This window comes from Acomys minous, assembly GCF_964271855.1.
Source record: "Acomys minous genome assembly, chromosome: 3".
In the NCBI taxonomy this organism is placed as follows: Eukaryota; Metazoa; Chordata; class Mammalia; order Rodentia; family Muridae; genus Acomys; species Acomys minous.
The window spans coordinates 54,572,899-54,588,949 of NC_140485.1; the positions used below are offsets into that span (position 1 = coordinate 54,572,899).

Here is a 16,051-nt window from a genome sequence, read left to right on the forward strand (position 1 = left end):
GTAGGACTTCTAAAGCAATGTTACACATTTCTAAGCAAAAGGCCATAATCTTGGTAAAGAAGTGTATTTATTATATAGGTAGATATTTTACAAATATATTGAGACTTGACAAGTATCAGATAGCCTTTTCCTGTTCCTCTCTAGGAGGTTCCCTTACTTTCTGAGAACTTTCATCATTCTTTCTCTGCTGAGTACAAAGAAAATCACCAAGAGAGATCCAAGATCCTTAGGGCTAAAAGAAGTGCCAGTGTTGTCCAATTTCCTTTGCCATCAGACACCGGGACCTGAAGAACAGGACTTGTCCTCAAACTGGCTCTTCTGCATCAGTACACTTGCAAAGTAGGTTCCCTTAATCATGGCTTTTTAGAGCTAGCTGTCTAAAATAAACACTGAGTAGTGGCTGTCCCCAATACACACAAAGTCCAAAGTTCTCAGGATATCCAAGGTTTCCACAGCACAAGCTTAACCAAGACCTGAACCCAGACAATAGAGCTAGCAGGCAAGGCTGTTCTAAGAGTCACTTGTTAACTTACAAATAAAACTTACTTCAAAATTGCCTCCAGTAATAGTAATCAAAGACTAAGGAAACATTTTATATGGAGAAGTATATGAGATGGCTATTTTCTTAAGGACATCCACAAATAGGTCTACGTCTTGGAAAACATCAAGGAGGCTTGCATAGTGACCTACATTTGTAGTGCCCCTATTTGGGAGGCTGAGGCAGGTGAATCATCTGAGCCCAGAAATTCAGATCAAGCCTCAGCAACATACAAAAACCTACTTTTAAAAAACAAGAACAAAATTTGACACCTAGCTAGGCATGGTGGTGAACATCTTTTAATCCCAGCACTCCAGGGGCAGAAACAGGTCTATCTCTGTTAGTGCAAGGCCAGCCTGACCTACAAAATTAGTTCCAGATCATTTAGGGCTACATAAGACGACCCTGGGTTTTATGTTTGTCTGTCTGTTTTTGTTTTTTAAGGCCTCTATGAAGAAAACACTAAGAATTTTAACAATAAATACTAAAAATCCAGTGTTCAAAATACCCTCACTTATACTATACCCATCACTACTGAATTGGTTCTTCTGCATCAGTTGACTTGTCACATTATATCAAATTAGCCAGGGTTAGCTTTTTAAAGCACATGCTTTGTAATGGCCACCTTTATTTAATAAGCAAATTCAAAGCTTTCTGGCAGACATTGCAAGCCCTTTACAGGTCTCAGTTTTCGGATATTTCTCATATCACCAACACTCAATAGCTCTAGGCAGAGATCTATTCAGGCTCTGAACAAACCCTGTAGACCTGCCTCTGAGCTTTTGCTGGCTAGTCTCCTTATCAAGAATATCCTTCGCTCCACCGTCCTTCTCTCAGATTTGTTTTTCAAAGTCCAGGGGTTGGGGAGGTGGCTTAGTGGGTAAGTACTGCTGTGGAAGCCGAACGGTGGTGGTGCACGCCTTTAATCCCAGCACTCTGGAGGCAGAGGCAGGAGGATTGCTGTGAGTTCAAGGCCAGCCTGGTCTACCAAGTTAGTCCAGGAGAAACAAGGCTACATAGAGAAACCCTGTCTTGAAAAACCAAAAAAAAAAAAAAAAACCAAAAAAAAAAAAAAAAGTATTGCTGTGGAAGCCTATGTTTGGATCCCCAGAACCCATGCAAAACTAGATACAGTGGTATCCCGTCTATAATAACAGCAACCTCCCTAGGGAGGTAAGCAGAGCCAAGAGAATTCTCGGAAGCTCTGGAAGACTCACCTAAGCTAGTCACACATCAGTGAACAAAACAGACCCCGTGTCAGGTAAGGTAGAAGGTGAGAATCAACATATCCATGCAGTGGGACACAACTCCTCCCGTCCTACCACCAACTCCCACACAATTTAAAGACAAGCAAAACAAAGGTAGTCCTTTTAGTCTTCAAAATCAAGCTCAAACCATAGAGTCTCCCATTACTCCAAAATCTGTTCCTGCAAAGCTGGCCTAACACTTTAAGGTAAGCGTCACAATGTCTTTTCACATATTTATTTTATTTGTTTACTTTGTACTTTACTATGTGTCTCTGTCTCTCTGCCTGTCGTTCCCACCCCCAGTGTGTGTGTGTGTGTGTGTGTGTGTGTGTGTGTGTGTGTGCGCGCGCGCGCGTGCACTTTGGCTCCGTGTGTATATGTGCACTATGTACATGCAATGCCCATAGAGGCCAGAAAGGGCATTGGATTACCTGGAACTGGAGTTCTAACAGTTGAGAGCTGCCATGTGGGTTCTGGGAACTCAGCCAAGGTCCTCTGGAAGATCAGCCAGTGCTCTTAACTGCTGAGCCATCTCTCCAGGCCTTTTTCATATACTTATATAAAAGCAAACATGACTCTATGATCTCCACTTCTCTGACTCCCAGGGCTCATCTTTTTACATAGATTTGAACTTTACAATGACTAATCTAGTCACACCTATCAAGAAAAGATGACTGTCAAAGCAACTATGCATCTACTTTTCTCTTTTTCTTCTAAGTGTAACTACAGAAAGACCCTGTTTTTAAGACTGATGCCTGTCTAAGGATGGAGCTTAGTGGCAGAGCACTTGCCTAGCAGCCTACACATCTGGGTAGTTTGTTTTGTTTTGTTTCGTTTTTCAAACAGTTTCTCTGTGTAGTCCTGGCTGTCCTGGAACTCACACTATAGACCAGGCTGGCCTCAAATTCAGAGATCTGCCTGTCTCTGCCTCCCAAGTGTTGGGATTAAAAACATGCACCACCATCTCCCAGCATGAACATCTTTACAGTGCTGGGGTTTTTTATACTTCTAAGTAAATAAAAGGAAGAAACAAAGATAATTCCATTTCAAAATGATGCAGCCATCGCTCTCTGAAGATTGCACATAGCAAAAGCTGTCCCTCTCCTTCTTGGTTATGTGTCTGTTATTAGAGACAAGTAAAGAACTCCTTCAGAGATCTTAGAGCTTCCTGGCTCAAAAGAAAACACATGAACAAGTACTGCTGAGGACATGTGGCTTCCCTAGTGGAATTCCTACCCAGGACTTGAAGTAATTGAAGAAGTCTCATTCAAGATTATCACCTAAAATGAGAAGCATTACTTAACTGGTTTTCAACATACTTCCTTTGCACTGGCCGAACTAAATCTTAGTTGTATCAAATGGGCAGAGAAAGAATAGTAAATCATAAAGGTTAACAACTAACTTTTCCGATGCCATGTCCAGTCAGATGTCAGAACTGATAGCCTTTGGAACTCTTCTTAGCTTTACCAAACACAATATCTGTTAAGAATATCCCTGGAGACATGGCTCAGAGGTTAAGAGCACTGGCTTGCCTTCCAAAGGACCTAAGTTCAATTCCCAGGAACCACATGGTGGCTTACAACCATCTATAATGAGATCTGGTGTCCTCTTCTGACCTGCAAGCAGAATACTATAACATAGATAGATAGATAGATAGATAGATAGATAGATAGATAGATAGATAGATAGCACTGGCTTGTCTTCCAAAGGTCCTGAGTTCAATTCCCAGCAACCACATTGTGACTCACAACCATCTATAATGAGGTCTTGTGCCCCCTTCTGGTGTGCAAGCACACATGCAAGCTGATACTCTATACACAATACATAAATCAATCTTAAAAACAAAACAAAACAAAGAACATCCCTGTCATGAAATGCCTATCAAGGGGACCAGAAAGAGAGAAGCTCAGGCAGGTAAGGCAGTGCATACACTTGTGGTCCCAGCTACTTGAGAAGCTTGGGTGGAGGCATTACCTAAGCTCAAGAGTTTGAGACCAGCCTTAGAAATATATCAAAACCCTGTCTCAAAAACAAAACAAGGCTGGATAGTTGGCTTAAAGGTTAGGAGTATTTTCTGCTCTTGCAGAAGACACCTGAGTTTAATTCCCAACACCCACAATGGCATCTCATAACTTTCTGTAACTCCAGTCCAATGCCCTCTTCTGATCAGGCATGCATGTGGCACATACATATATGCAGGCTAAACACTCATATGTACAAAACAATAAAATAAATCTTTTTAAAGTATTTATTTAAAAAAAATAGCTGGGCATAATAGTGCACACACTATAATCCCAACACTCAGAAGGCTACAGCAGGAGAACCAAGAATCATAGGCTAACTTGGGCTACATAGTAAGACTGAAAATAATAAGAAATGGGGCATTAAAGCCAGGTGGCTTGTCTAGCAAGCAAGAGGCCTTAGGTTCAAGTCCTACTACTGTTCCTGTTTATCCTTCAGGAAAGAAGGAAGGAAGGAAGGAGTAGAGGAAAATAACTAAGATGAAAGGAAGGAGAAAAAAGAAGAGAGAAGATCAGAAGCCTGGTGTGAGTTTGATTCCCATAGCCCACAGTAGAAGGAGATAAAGAAAAGAACAACTTCAGTCTCTCCCTTTCTTTTTTCCTTCCTTCTTTCCTCCCTCCATCCCTCCCTTCCTTTTTTTTTTTTTTTTGTTTGTTTGTTTTGTTTTTCATGACAGTTTCTCTGTGTAGCCCTGGCTGGCCTTTCCTGTGTCCCGAGTGTTGGGTTTAAAGGTGTGCGGCACCACTGCCCGGCTCCTCTTTCTTTCTAATAATGTTAATTAAAAAATAAAGACCAGCTAGAATTATCATAAACACACACACTACTTCTTCTCTGCAGGCCTTATCAACTACTGGAACAAAACACTTTTCTTGGGTTTTTTTGCAAGAGCCACTTGCACTTTATTTAAAGGGACAGTAAAAATTAAAACAGGTGTTTTGCTACATTTAAGTAAGTAGTCTGAGCTCTCTAACATAGGCAGACAGTAAAGTCAATGGACAGACACACCTTTACCCTGCTTGTGAACATTTTATGCAAAGACAGCTGGCTGAGGGCTTCAGAAAAGACCTGCTGACAGCAGATTTCTGGATACCCTGTTTGTACATTTTGATAAACACCAAAATCCTGCCAATTCAATCCTCACAACAGACAGAGATGAATGGCAGGAGATGCTTGCCTAGGAAGACGATCACCAACCAAGACTACAAAGGAGTATAAAACTTTTTTTTATTTAATTTATTCAGATTACAACTCAATTGTTATCCCATCACTTGTATCGTCCCATTCCTCCCTCCCTCCCACTTTCACCCTATTCCCCTCCCCTAGGTCTAAGACTGAGGTGGACCTCCTCCCCCACCGTATGGCCACAGGCTATCAAGTCTCATCTTGGTAGCCTGCTTATTCTTTTTTTAAGTTCCACCAGGCCTCCCCACCAAGGGGAGGTGGTCAAATATTGGGGCACCAGAGTTCATGTCAGAGGAGTAGAAAACTTAACCTGACCAACTTCCAAGTATGCTTTCCCTGAAGATAAATCTTCCCACAACAACTGTATGAAAGGACCCAATTGTACATCACGGTTACAGGATTTAGATCTGAAAATAATTAATAAACTTATTCTTGTTCTCTATTTTGAGATATCTCTGATATGGTAATATCCTTAGTCATAGAACATCAGATAAGATTGATTTATTAACCCTCTTGTTTGGTCATTATAAGGCTTAAACAAAGCCAGGAATGGTGGCACATGCCTGTAATCCTAGCACTCAAGAGGCAGAGGCAGGTGGATCTCTGTGAGTTCAAGGCCAGCCTGGTCTACAAAGAGAGTTCCAAGACAACCAGGGCTACACAGAGAAACTCTGTCTCAAAAAACCAAAAATATAAAAATTAAAACAAACAAAACTATTTTATGCATAAAAAGATATGTAAATAATCTATATCTGCAGACAAAGTATAAATACTTCAGCAATTGCCACTTAATACAGATATAAAGTGGATACTTTTGACACACACATTATAAATACAAGTTGTTAACAACTATACATATGAAAAATGCACTATAGTAGCTAATACTTTTATTCAGTTGATGATGACAGAGAACCACAGAAGGTATGATCTGATTTTCTAGAGACTTTTTACTTAAGAACAGTACAATGTACTGCTCAAGGACAGTACAATGAATCTACAACTTACAAAAAGGAAGAGTGGAGGAGCTGAGATGAGGCTTCACAGGCAGGATTGTGATGTGCTGAGAAGATATGGAAACCCAATACAACAGTGTCTCTTAATGGTGTCCTGTCAGGCAGAAACCTTACCTGCTTCTCTATACTAAAACAACTGTAAGTTATGACTACATAACCCCCTCCACACACACCTTTTCTGAGGGCTAGAAAGATGGCCCAGTAGCTAAGAGCCCTTGGTGCTCTTCTAGAGGACCCGGGTTCAGCTCTAAGCACCTCTAAGCAGCTCACAATTGTCTGTAACTCTGGTTCCAGGAAACCTGACACCTTGCTGGGCTCTGCAGGCACCAGGCACCACAGCAGTACACAGACCTACATACACGTAAGTTAAAATTTTAATTTAAAAAGTTAACATCTTGAGCCCAGTGGTGGTGGTGCATGCCTTTAATCCCAGCACTTGAGAGGCAGAAACGGGTGGATGGATCCTTAAGTTCAAGGCCAGCCTGGTCTACAGAGGAAGTTGCAGGATAGCCAGGACTACACAGAGAAACCCTGTCTCGAAAAGTCAAAAACAAACAAACAAATAACATTTTTTTCTAGTCATGAAAGCTAAGGAATACAATTATGGCAGATAAGTTAGAATGGGCTGCTACATTCCCTAATTTTTTTCCCTCTCTCATCTTCTGAACAAGAGATTAAAAGGAGCAACTACAACCAGTACTCAGCTTATAGGACCAGAAGGAGAACAGAAGAGATCAGAAAAGAAGGGACAGACAGCACACTAATATCAACCTTTTTCATTCGAAGACCTAGGCTACCCATGTTAAGGTAACTGATTCATAGGTGCTATCAAAAGCAAGATTATGGTTTGCACCAGAACTATCTTCTTCTAAAAGGCAAATATCTGGGGAGGGACTTATAGGTGGTAGGGCATTAGAGGAATCAGCTATGGCTACTAAAGACACAGAGGAAAAAACACTGGCAGGCTGATGAAGGAAAGGCAATGAAGACAATGTAAAACAAGGTCATGCTGAAGCCCAGGGAGATGAGGAGAGCACAGGTGGGCTGGGGGAGCATACACCAAAGAGTCTGACAGAGGAAAATCGAGGGGGAAGGAGGGGAGAGCGAGGAGGTGGCAGCAAAAGAAAGGGAAGGTAAAATGAGAACAGAACATTTTAAACTAACCCAGAACTCCATTGTGAAGGACAAGTCACGAGGCAGAGTACAGCTGAAAGGCATGATCCCCACATCACACCACTGGTAAGAGATAATTAGACTTTCTAAGCATGCATGGAAAGAGGCTAAGCAAGCTACAGTCCTGACTCCCAGAGCACTACAGAATAACCGAGCTAAAGCCACCAGGTTTTTCAGCAGCACTACAATGCCAGAAACCTCAGTATGTATGTTCCTCTCTCCTCTCTCTTCTCTATTTTCTCCTCCTCAGTGTGTGTGTGTGTGTGTGTGTGTGTGTGTGTGTGTGTGTGTGTGTGTGTGTTTATATATTACATCACTAGTACAACATATGTTATTATAGACATCTGTCTGACTCTTTTCACTGCTGGTGTATGCAGCCATCTTGCCCAGGAGGACAGCTAGGGAAAAGGGCAGGCTGAGGGTCACAGAGGTGCTGGGCACTTCTTCGATGACTGCTGACAGGACCACTACACTCCTACGCCAAGACTGCTTTCACCTGTGACAAAGCTTACACTCCTTCCACATATCTGCTTCTTAACGCTGCATTTATTGAACATTTATATGTTCTTCCTTTTGTTTCCCTGGATCCAAATGTTCATGCGTTCACCATAAGCATCAGGAAGGCAAGCCAAAACAAAGGTTGTTCCGCTTTATCTTAGTTCTTTCCAGCAAAGAGATCAAACATATCCTATAGCTCTCTTACAAGATAGTGTGTGGCGACTATCCATGCAGCTGACAGGAGGGAGATGGCTAGGGGATAAGTAAGAACTCTTAAGGTCCCGGATCTATTAAAGCATGTCAAGAAGGGCAGAGGAGACTGCCATATTCCAATAATGCTATCAAAAAAGGAGAGGGAAATGCTTCTTTTTCTTTTGCATGTTGAAGAAGGGGAAAATACAAAAATCAAAACAAAAGCCAAATGCCTAATTTAATACAAGCCAAGAAAACTCAGTTTCAGGCTGGGAGTACAACAATGGCTAGAAGGTCAGGAATAGAATGTCTGAGAGGTAAAACTCAGCAACAGGGTTGGAAAACATGGGCTCTATAGCTTGGGGCTGATCCTACTCTCTGGCCTCATCCCCACCCTACTCAACAACAGCAGCAACAAGGAAAGAAAAAAAAAAGAAGAAGAAGAGAAAGAAGAGGAGGAAGAAGAGGCAGTGGCATCAGCTGCAACTGGGGTAAAATGGTAGCAACATCAACCCACTACATTAATCTGACAGGTGGGGCTAGGAACAGGGAGACTAAGTTGAGGCAAGAGAGGAATCAGTTTATTCAGGTTACTGCGACAGAAGATCCACTTCAAGGAAATCTAATATTTAAAATGAAACTCAAACTGTCACATATACCGTGGAGAATAAGCACCAAGCCTCCTGCTTCCTTTTTTCCCAGGAAGATAACCCAAGAAAAGCATTTCCACCATACAAACGTGTCTAGAAGAGCAGCAGCCATCCTGTTTCACTCTGGCCTGGGGCCCCAAGGGGTTGTCTCTTCCCAAAGGCTCTGATGAATCAGCAATGCAACAGCCAGAAATGGGAGTGCTCTGGGTACTTGAGCCCTCTGCTCCTCATCCCAGCTTGCTACTCGTTAATAATAACTTAGGAGTTGGAGGCAAGAATGCTCACCACTGCTCCAAAAGCAGTGGCCAACTTGGAAGCACTCTCAGTCTGGGAGGAAGGAGGAGGAAGCAAACTGAGAATATACTTACTCAAAGTCCTCAAATTCCAAGTCGGTTCCCTCTACTGATGGACCCTGGTTGTCTGAAGAAGAAGAGGAGGTGGAAGAACGAAGCCGGTTCTGTTGGTAGCGCATGGAGCGCTGGCGAATACTGTCTCTCCGTGAGAGATACTGGATCATCCTCTGGGCGTAGTATGCAGCAGGAGATAATCTGAGAGAGACAGAGATGGACAAACACAAACTAGCACTAATGTGGGGAATACTGTGAAAAAGACAGTAAAGCCAGCTTTCCCATGGCATCTCCCTACTGAGACAAACTCCGGATACATGAAAAATACAGGCCATTTAACTCACCAGGAGGTTTGTGCTGTAGAATAAGTGTGCCAGACTATCCCAACGCTTCTGTTCTGAGATAAGGCAAATAGGCCATGTAATCAGTCATCTTCTAATCAAGAGTGGCCCCTTCCAAGAGGATTAGCACTGGGCCCTTCTTCTTTCTTAGGCTCTTATGGAACCTGGCTTAGTTTCTCAGGGTTTCCTTAAATAGCTCTTCCCTGTTCACCATCCATACACAAAGTTTAAGAAATGAAAGAAACCTTAAGTAATCAAGTCTGGTCATTTTACAGATGAGAAAATAGCCAGAAGATGATTAACACTTAGATGATTAACAAAGATACCCACAAGTATCCTCTTTACAAGGACTTCTTCCTTCAACAAACACTCACAGCTCCAGCTCTCACCTTTCTCCTTATAATCATCTCTTTGATACTAGTTTCTCCCTCCCTCACAGATTAATCATAGGTATTTGTGCATGGGAAAGTATTCAGGATAGGGATTTAGAGTCATAACAGAAAAAAAGATTTTCCAATTCATACAATTACAGCAATGGCAGACCCATCTGCCTTGCTTGGGGCCCAATAAAACCACCAATCTAGATTCCAGTTGCAGCCAAAGACCTGTCTTGAAGATCTCTGACAATCCCTAATACACCACACAACTCTACACAGTCCTTCCCCTTTTAACGGTTTCCTGCATCTTTACAAGAATGTTCTATAACTTGAGGCTTTAAGCTGAGAACATGTGAACACAACAGAAAAATGTCTTATATGATAATGTTAAGTGATTGCTAAGCCAATTGCAAGACTTAAAAGTCTAAAAAAGACACAAGGATGCAAGTCCACTAGAAAATTATATCACACAGAAATGCAGAAGAACGCAAATGCATACAAGAGAAAGTTCATTTGCTGCAATGTCATCACTAGGGAGAACCTGGGAGACAATCCAGAAGACCAGCAACAGATTAAGTAAATCATTTTCACACAGAGAAACATCATGAGGCCTTAAAAAAGAAAAAAATGGCTGGGCACAGTGACACATGCCTATAATCTCAGCACTAGGAGGCTAGAGGCAGGTGGATCAGGAGTTCAAGTTCAGTCTCAACTACATGAGTTTGAAGCTAACATGAGCAATACGATAGCCCGTCTCAAAATTTTAAAATGTACATGTGTATAACAATTATCTCCATCTACTCATAAGGAAATTCTTCTAAAAGAAAATTTTAAAGTAGAGAAAGGATTATAGAGTGATAGATATATACTATTATGTATATAAAAATATTTCTACATTTAAGAAAAAAACAAATTCATAAACCTGGTATTACAAACCTGGGGGGATTTTTATGTTTTTATAATGTTTGGATATTAAAAAGGGAACAGTGTGTTCTGTTTTCCTTTTATTGAGAATATTAAGTATCTGATTGAAAGTATTTATTGCTGGCACATTGGTGTGACTACAATTTCAGCTACTCAAGAGGATGGAAGACTTGTAAATTTGCGGCCAAATGGGCAAGTTATATTAGTAAGATACACACACACACACACACACACACACACACACACACACACACAAATTGCAAAGTCATCTTGCAGTATGACTTCCAGCACCTTTGATACTTTGTTTCCGGTAATGCTACCTTGTAGTGAACTGCAATAGGACTCAAGACTATCATCAAAGTTGTCCTTTGGGCCAGTCACCAAATATAATTCCCAAGGAGCTGGTTGGTACTGGAACTCAGAAGTTACTGGCTTAAAATACTACGCTACATTGAGCATGCTGAATCCAAATTACTTTTGTACAGTAGGTGGGCATAGGACATACAGAAGGCTAGACAAAAATATATAAATAAATAAAAATAAACTATTTCCCAAATGCCTCAACTCATGGTATTTTCGTTATTTATTTAGGCATCTGTTGCCAAGCATTCAATCATAGAACACCAAATATGGACAGAAGTCAGTGCTTTTGTGTTGTTCTTTTTAAGTTTTCTTTTTTTTTTTTTTTAATTTTTTTTATTGTCACATTATAGATGGTTGTGAGCCACTATGTGGTTGCTGGGAACTGAACTCAGGACCTCTGGAGGAGCAGACTGTGCTCTAAACCACTGAGCCATCTCTCCAGCCCATGTTGTTCTTACTGTTACCTAATATACTGGAAAAACAAAAACAAAAAAACCCCAGCAGAAATCAAACATGGATTAAATTAAAAGAAATCAGACCAGAGAAGAAAATACATAACAGGAAAGAATTTTCAAGAGAACTGATCAGGAAGAGAACATAAGTGACAAAGAGTGTACCCATTTCTCAGGTTATGGATGGTCAGAAATAAAGTATTGCTATTGATAATGGTGTTAGAAATAATGTTGTTGCTGTAATAATGAAGAAAGACTACTATTTTGTATAGAGATGTAAGTACAGCATTGTATAACCCCTAGTTGTTTAATTTCATTATAGGAATTACTAAACTATGAAACTACAGTACTAGTAGCAACAAATTAACAAATAAATAAGGAGGAGTAATTTTTGACATCATAGTTTTGCTCTCTTATGTATCCAGGGGAACCTAAGTTTCTGCATGCTTTGGAAAATGTCTCACAAAAGCCTTGACCTATCCATATAATACAGGACACAAAGTAAGAGGAAAAAGAAATAAAGCAACACATGATGAGATGGTAACAAATACCCTCCTACTAAGGAGTTAGAGCACCATCAAAACAACCATGAAGTGTTCCAAGTAAACATCTTAAGTGTTTAAGAAGTCTTATTTCTTAACCCTTCCAGTAGTAAAGAAATTAGAGTAGGAATAAGTAAGAGACTGCATGAAAGAACGACATCTGAGGCAGAGTTGGGAAGACCACAAGTTTGAGGGCATCCTCCACTGGCTACAGGGTGAACTAGAGGCCAGTTCACGCTGTACACTCAGCCCCTGTCTCGAAAATGAATCATTGAAGTTTCCCAGTCTAAAATGTCTGAGAATGAGATTCCTACTGGTGTCTTAAAAGAAACTTTTTCTTTGCTTATCTTAAGAGTCACAAGGTCTCTCTATGTAGCCCTGACTGTCCTGGAACTCTACGTAGTCCAGGCTGGCCTCAAACTCTCAGAGATCTACCTGCCCCTGCTTCCCAATTGCTGGGATTAAAGGTATGCACTGCCATGGCCAGCCTGAAAAGAAACAGTTTTCTGGCAAGAAGTTGTGCTGAGTGTTTTAAGGTTCTTAAAGAACCTTTCTCTTCCCTACTTAAGGGCTTAGAGACTAATGTAAACATCTTGCTTCAATCACCATCTGAATTGTCTACCTATTTTGGGTTTTTTTGGTTTTTTTTCCCGACACAGGGTTTCTCTGTGTAGCCTTGGCTGTCCTAAACTGGCTTTGTAGACCAGGCTGGCAGAGATCTGCCTGCCTCTGCCTCCCAAGTGCTGGGATTAAAGGTGTGTTCATCTCTACTGACTAGATCTTTGGATTTGATACTTCCAGGATATGGAAAACAAAATAAGAGGGCCATGGAAAAAATGTTTCACTACTATCTTAGAGAGAATGTGCACTATTGCAACAAAACTCTGGTAACAACAAAATCACTTTATAACCCTGGAGTAAGTTGGTCTAAAGGTGTTTCCAGGTGGACAGTACTGCCTTAAAACTCATTTAGTTTTATCTGACCTACACTGCTGTCTTGCTAAACCCAAACCTGAGTTATCCTTTCCCTTACAGCACCTTTCTGATACTATTTAAGTAATAGTCAAGTTATCCATTCTTTTCAAATCTCTAACAAGTCATCAAATCCAGCTAGGACAACGGCATGGGGCTGCTCTCCACTGATAAATGTAATACAACAACTCAATGTTCCAGCCTTGGTTTTGTCATCAGTACTAGGGAATTCAGGATGGACCCGTAAGTGCATATGAAAAATGTCCTTTTCCCCCACCTTTTAAATTTTTCAGGGCTACGGAAATAAGTATTTGGCTGGGTGGAAAAGAGAGTTTGCTGTTAAAAGTGAAAGGAGCTGAGCTCAACTCTCCAGCACTGTGTAAAAAGCTTGGTATAGTATTTGTGACTCCAGCACTGAAAGGCATGTCTAAACACAATGGCAAACTTCTAATTCAGTAAGAAACACTGTCTCAAAAATTAATGATAATAACAACAATATGAACAACAACAGAGGAAAACTCCGAAGTCGTCACCTGGCCTCTGCATGTGCCCACACCACAAGCATACATACACATCGCATCGCAACACACACACACACACACACACACACACACACACACACACACACACACACACACGAAATGTCTTCAATAACCTTTCAAATGTCCTCTAGAACAGTATAAAGCAAGCAGTTCACTAAAATGACAACTTATTTCATTCTATTTATTATTCTTCCTTCATCTCTTCTTTTGAATAGTGTCCAAAATTTAGCTTGATTTTTACCCTTTTAATATTTAAATTTGTTTAATTTTAAGTATTTCACTACAAATGAAACATTCAAAACTTTGGCTCTCCTTGTGGCTGTCCATCTGATGGGCAACAGCTCTTGAGCAGGAGGAAAGAACTCCTATGCCCTCCACACGTAACCAACCCCTCTATGCTCCACTGACAGATAGTGAATTCCAAAGGACAAGAGCTCAATTATAATCCTGTCACCAGAGATGCCATTCACTTACCTGCAACAACTCCCAATCTCCTGAAACACCTGCCTCAACACTGTAACTGAAGAGCAAAAGAGCACCAGGACCAGAGAGGCACAGGTGGGGCTTCCCACAACTTGGCAACCCCATGGGCCGCCCCTCCCCCCTCCTAGTGCCATTTCTCACTTTGGCCTTACCTCGCTGGGTCTGGGTAAATTGGGTGCTCTCTGGATCCTGCTCCATCATAACGGGATAATGAAATGAGGGAAGACTCCAGCAGCCTCCTAGCAGAGATTAAAAAGATGGCAATAATCCCTGTCAATTACCAACTCAGAGGTCAAGCATAAGGGAAATGGAGGAGAGGTAAATAACATCCCCCTTTGCAGCCAGCTAGCACCTATTAGCTGGGGTCTTACCCTTCCAAAACTCTAACTAGAAACACTAATAAATGAGGAACGACAGAGCTCCCATACTGGATGTGACCACTGTATTATGCTGAATACTGCTCTTCAGTGAGACACAAACAAATGCATCAGAAGCATGATCTTATCCCACTTTGCTGCAGACAAATAGGCTAGAAGCAACATACCTGGAAAATGAGGCGTACAGAGAAATCAGCACATGCTTGCTCTGGCGATAAGCTCCAGTACACCATCATGTTCACACAACCTCGTCATCTACTCCTGCTCTAGCCACACCCTTTGTGAGAAAGAGTATACTTGAGACTATCTTAATAACTGGCAAAAATCTTCCCTTTTATCATCCAGCCATGTCATAAATTCAACTAATACTAGTAACACACATTTTATTAGGCAGTTTTTTGGGTCCCAGGCCTCAGCATACTTGTGAGATGTTAAGAATTACTGTATTCACAAGAACACTGAGACTAGAGACTTAAGTACACAATGCACAACCGTAAGGATTCCCATGAAGGCCTATCTAAACCCCCAAATCTCTGAGTTGTACTATACAGCGTTCCAGAGGCAAGGTAGGAAACAAGTGCCTGCTGCATGTAGCCATGGTGAACAATAAATACTGGCAAACAGGAAAATTAGGATCCTATCACTAGCTGCAGCCAATAATTACCAAGCTACAAGCTGGACTTAGTACTGCTGCTTTGTCTGATTTTATAAAACCAGAAATATGGGCTTCTACATGAAATTCATGGTTGAGTTTTAGTAAACTTAAAATACAGTAAAGGTTATTGAAATAAAACACATCTGATAAACAGGTGTGGTTCAGGGGCAGCCTGGTCTACCATACTACTTCCTAATTCAAATATGCTTGGCAGCCAGTCAAACTTCTAGCAGAGAACAAATCTCAAAGGAAGTGGTCTCAGAAAAAAGTGCATATTGTTCCTTTCCAGAAGCATCTTGTCCAGCTCTCCCAGGAGCAGGTCTCCGGATCCCTGCCAGAATCCTCCTTAAACAGATCTGCAGGATAAGAACAGCAGCTACCCTTCTTTTCCAATTGAGTTAAGAAAATTCAGTGTTATTAAAACCAGCTGGCTTTAGGTATAATCATGGGCAGTCACTATCCTAGCAACTGGCCCACGATGGCATTTCCAGTCACAACCACGGCAGAAACAACTGACACCTGTCACCTTAGCTTTACCCTTCCTGCCTGGGACAACCATCCATTAAGTATGTCTTTTACTGAGACAAAGCCCACAGGTCCAAACTTCCAATAAAACAAGCCTCGCATTCAATAGAAAGAACATGCCCAATGGAGAAGGGAAAGGGTAATGAAATGCCCCTTCCGTCTGGTAACATCACTGTTGGTAGCAGCAGAAATGTTGTATTTCATTATTCTAAAAGACACTTTTGCCCCCACATTCCAACATGTCATAAATTGGGATTATCTTAAATGATGTAACACAGATTAACTGACATGCTTTCTTCCCCTAACATCATAACAAAAGTACTGGCATGTTTTGGTATTTCAAATACAAACTGTTTGTGATAGGTAGGGAAAGTCTAAAGTATTAACACATAAACTAGACAAAAAAGAAAAGTCAGATTTTGAGAAGACTGTTGTACACGTCAATTTACTTCCTCTTTTTAAAACCTTATTTCTTTACTGACACATAAAAACATAAGATTGTACAGATTAGCACGGTACTATGTGGTGTTTCGATGGATAAATATACTGAGTCATGTTTAAGTCAGGTGAAACATGTTTATTTCCTCAAATATTTTATTATTTCTATTAAAAACGGTCAAAACCTCTTCCAGTTTC

The 16,051-nt window shown here is 41.0% G+C and overlaps 1 protein-coding gene across 7 annotated transcripts in view; it reads right to left on the reverse strand.

Annotated features, from left to right (window-relative positions):
- Positions 1–16,051, reverse strand: part of AMBRA1 (autophagy and beclin 1 regulator 1) — a 184,316-nt gene that overhangs the window by 99,103 nt on the left and 69,162 nt on the right. For 3 of the 7 annotated variants that reach the window (XM_084776680.1, XM_084776684.1, XM_084776681.1), the window contains 2 exons: positions 14,011–14,097; positions 8,884–9,063 (listed from right to left, as the gene is read on the reverse strand). The exons of 2 other annotated variants lie outside the window; for them this stretch is intronic. In XM_084776680.1, coding sequence (XP_084632806.1) covers positions 8,884–9,063; positions 14,011–14,097 — 267 coding nt within the window. The remainder of the gene's footprint in view (positions 1–8,883; positions 9,064–14,010; positions 14,098–16,051) is intronic. 2 more of the 7 variants (XM_084776682.1, XM_084776685.1) reach the window with 1 other exon arrangement.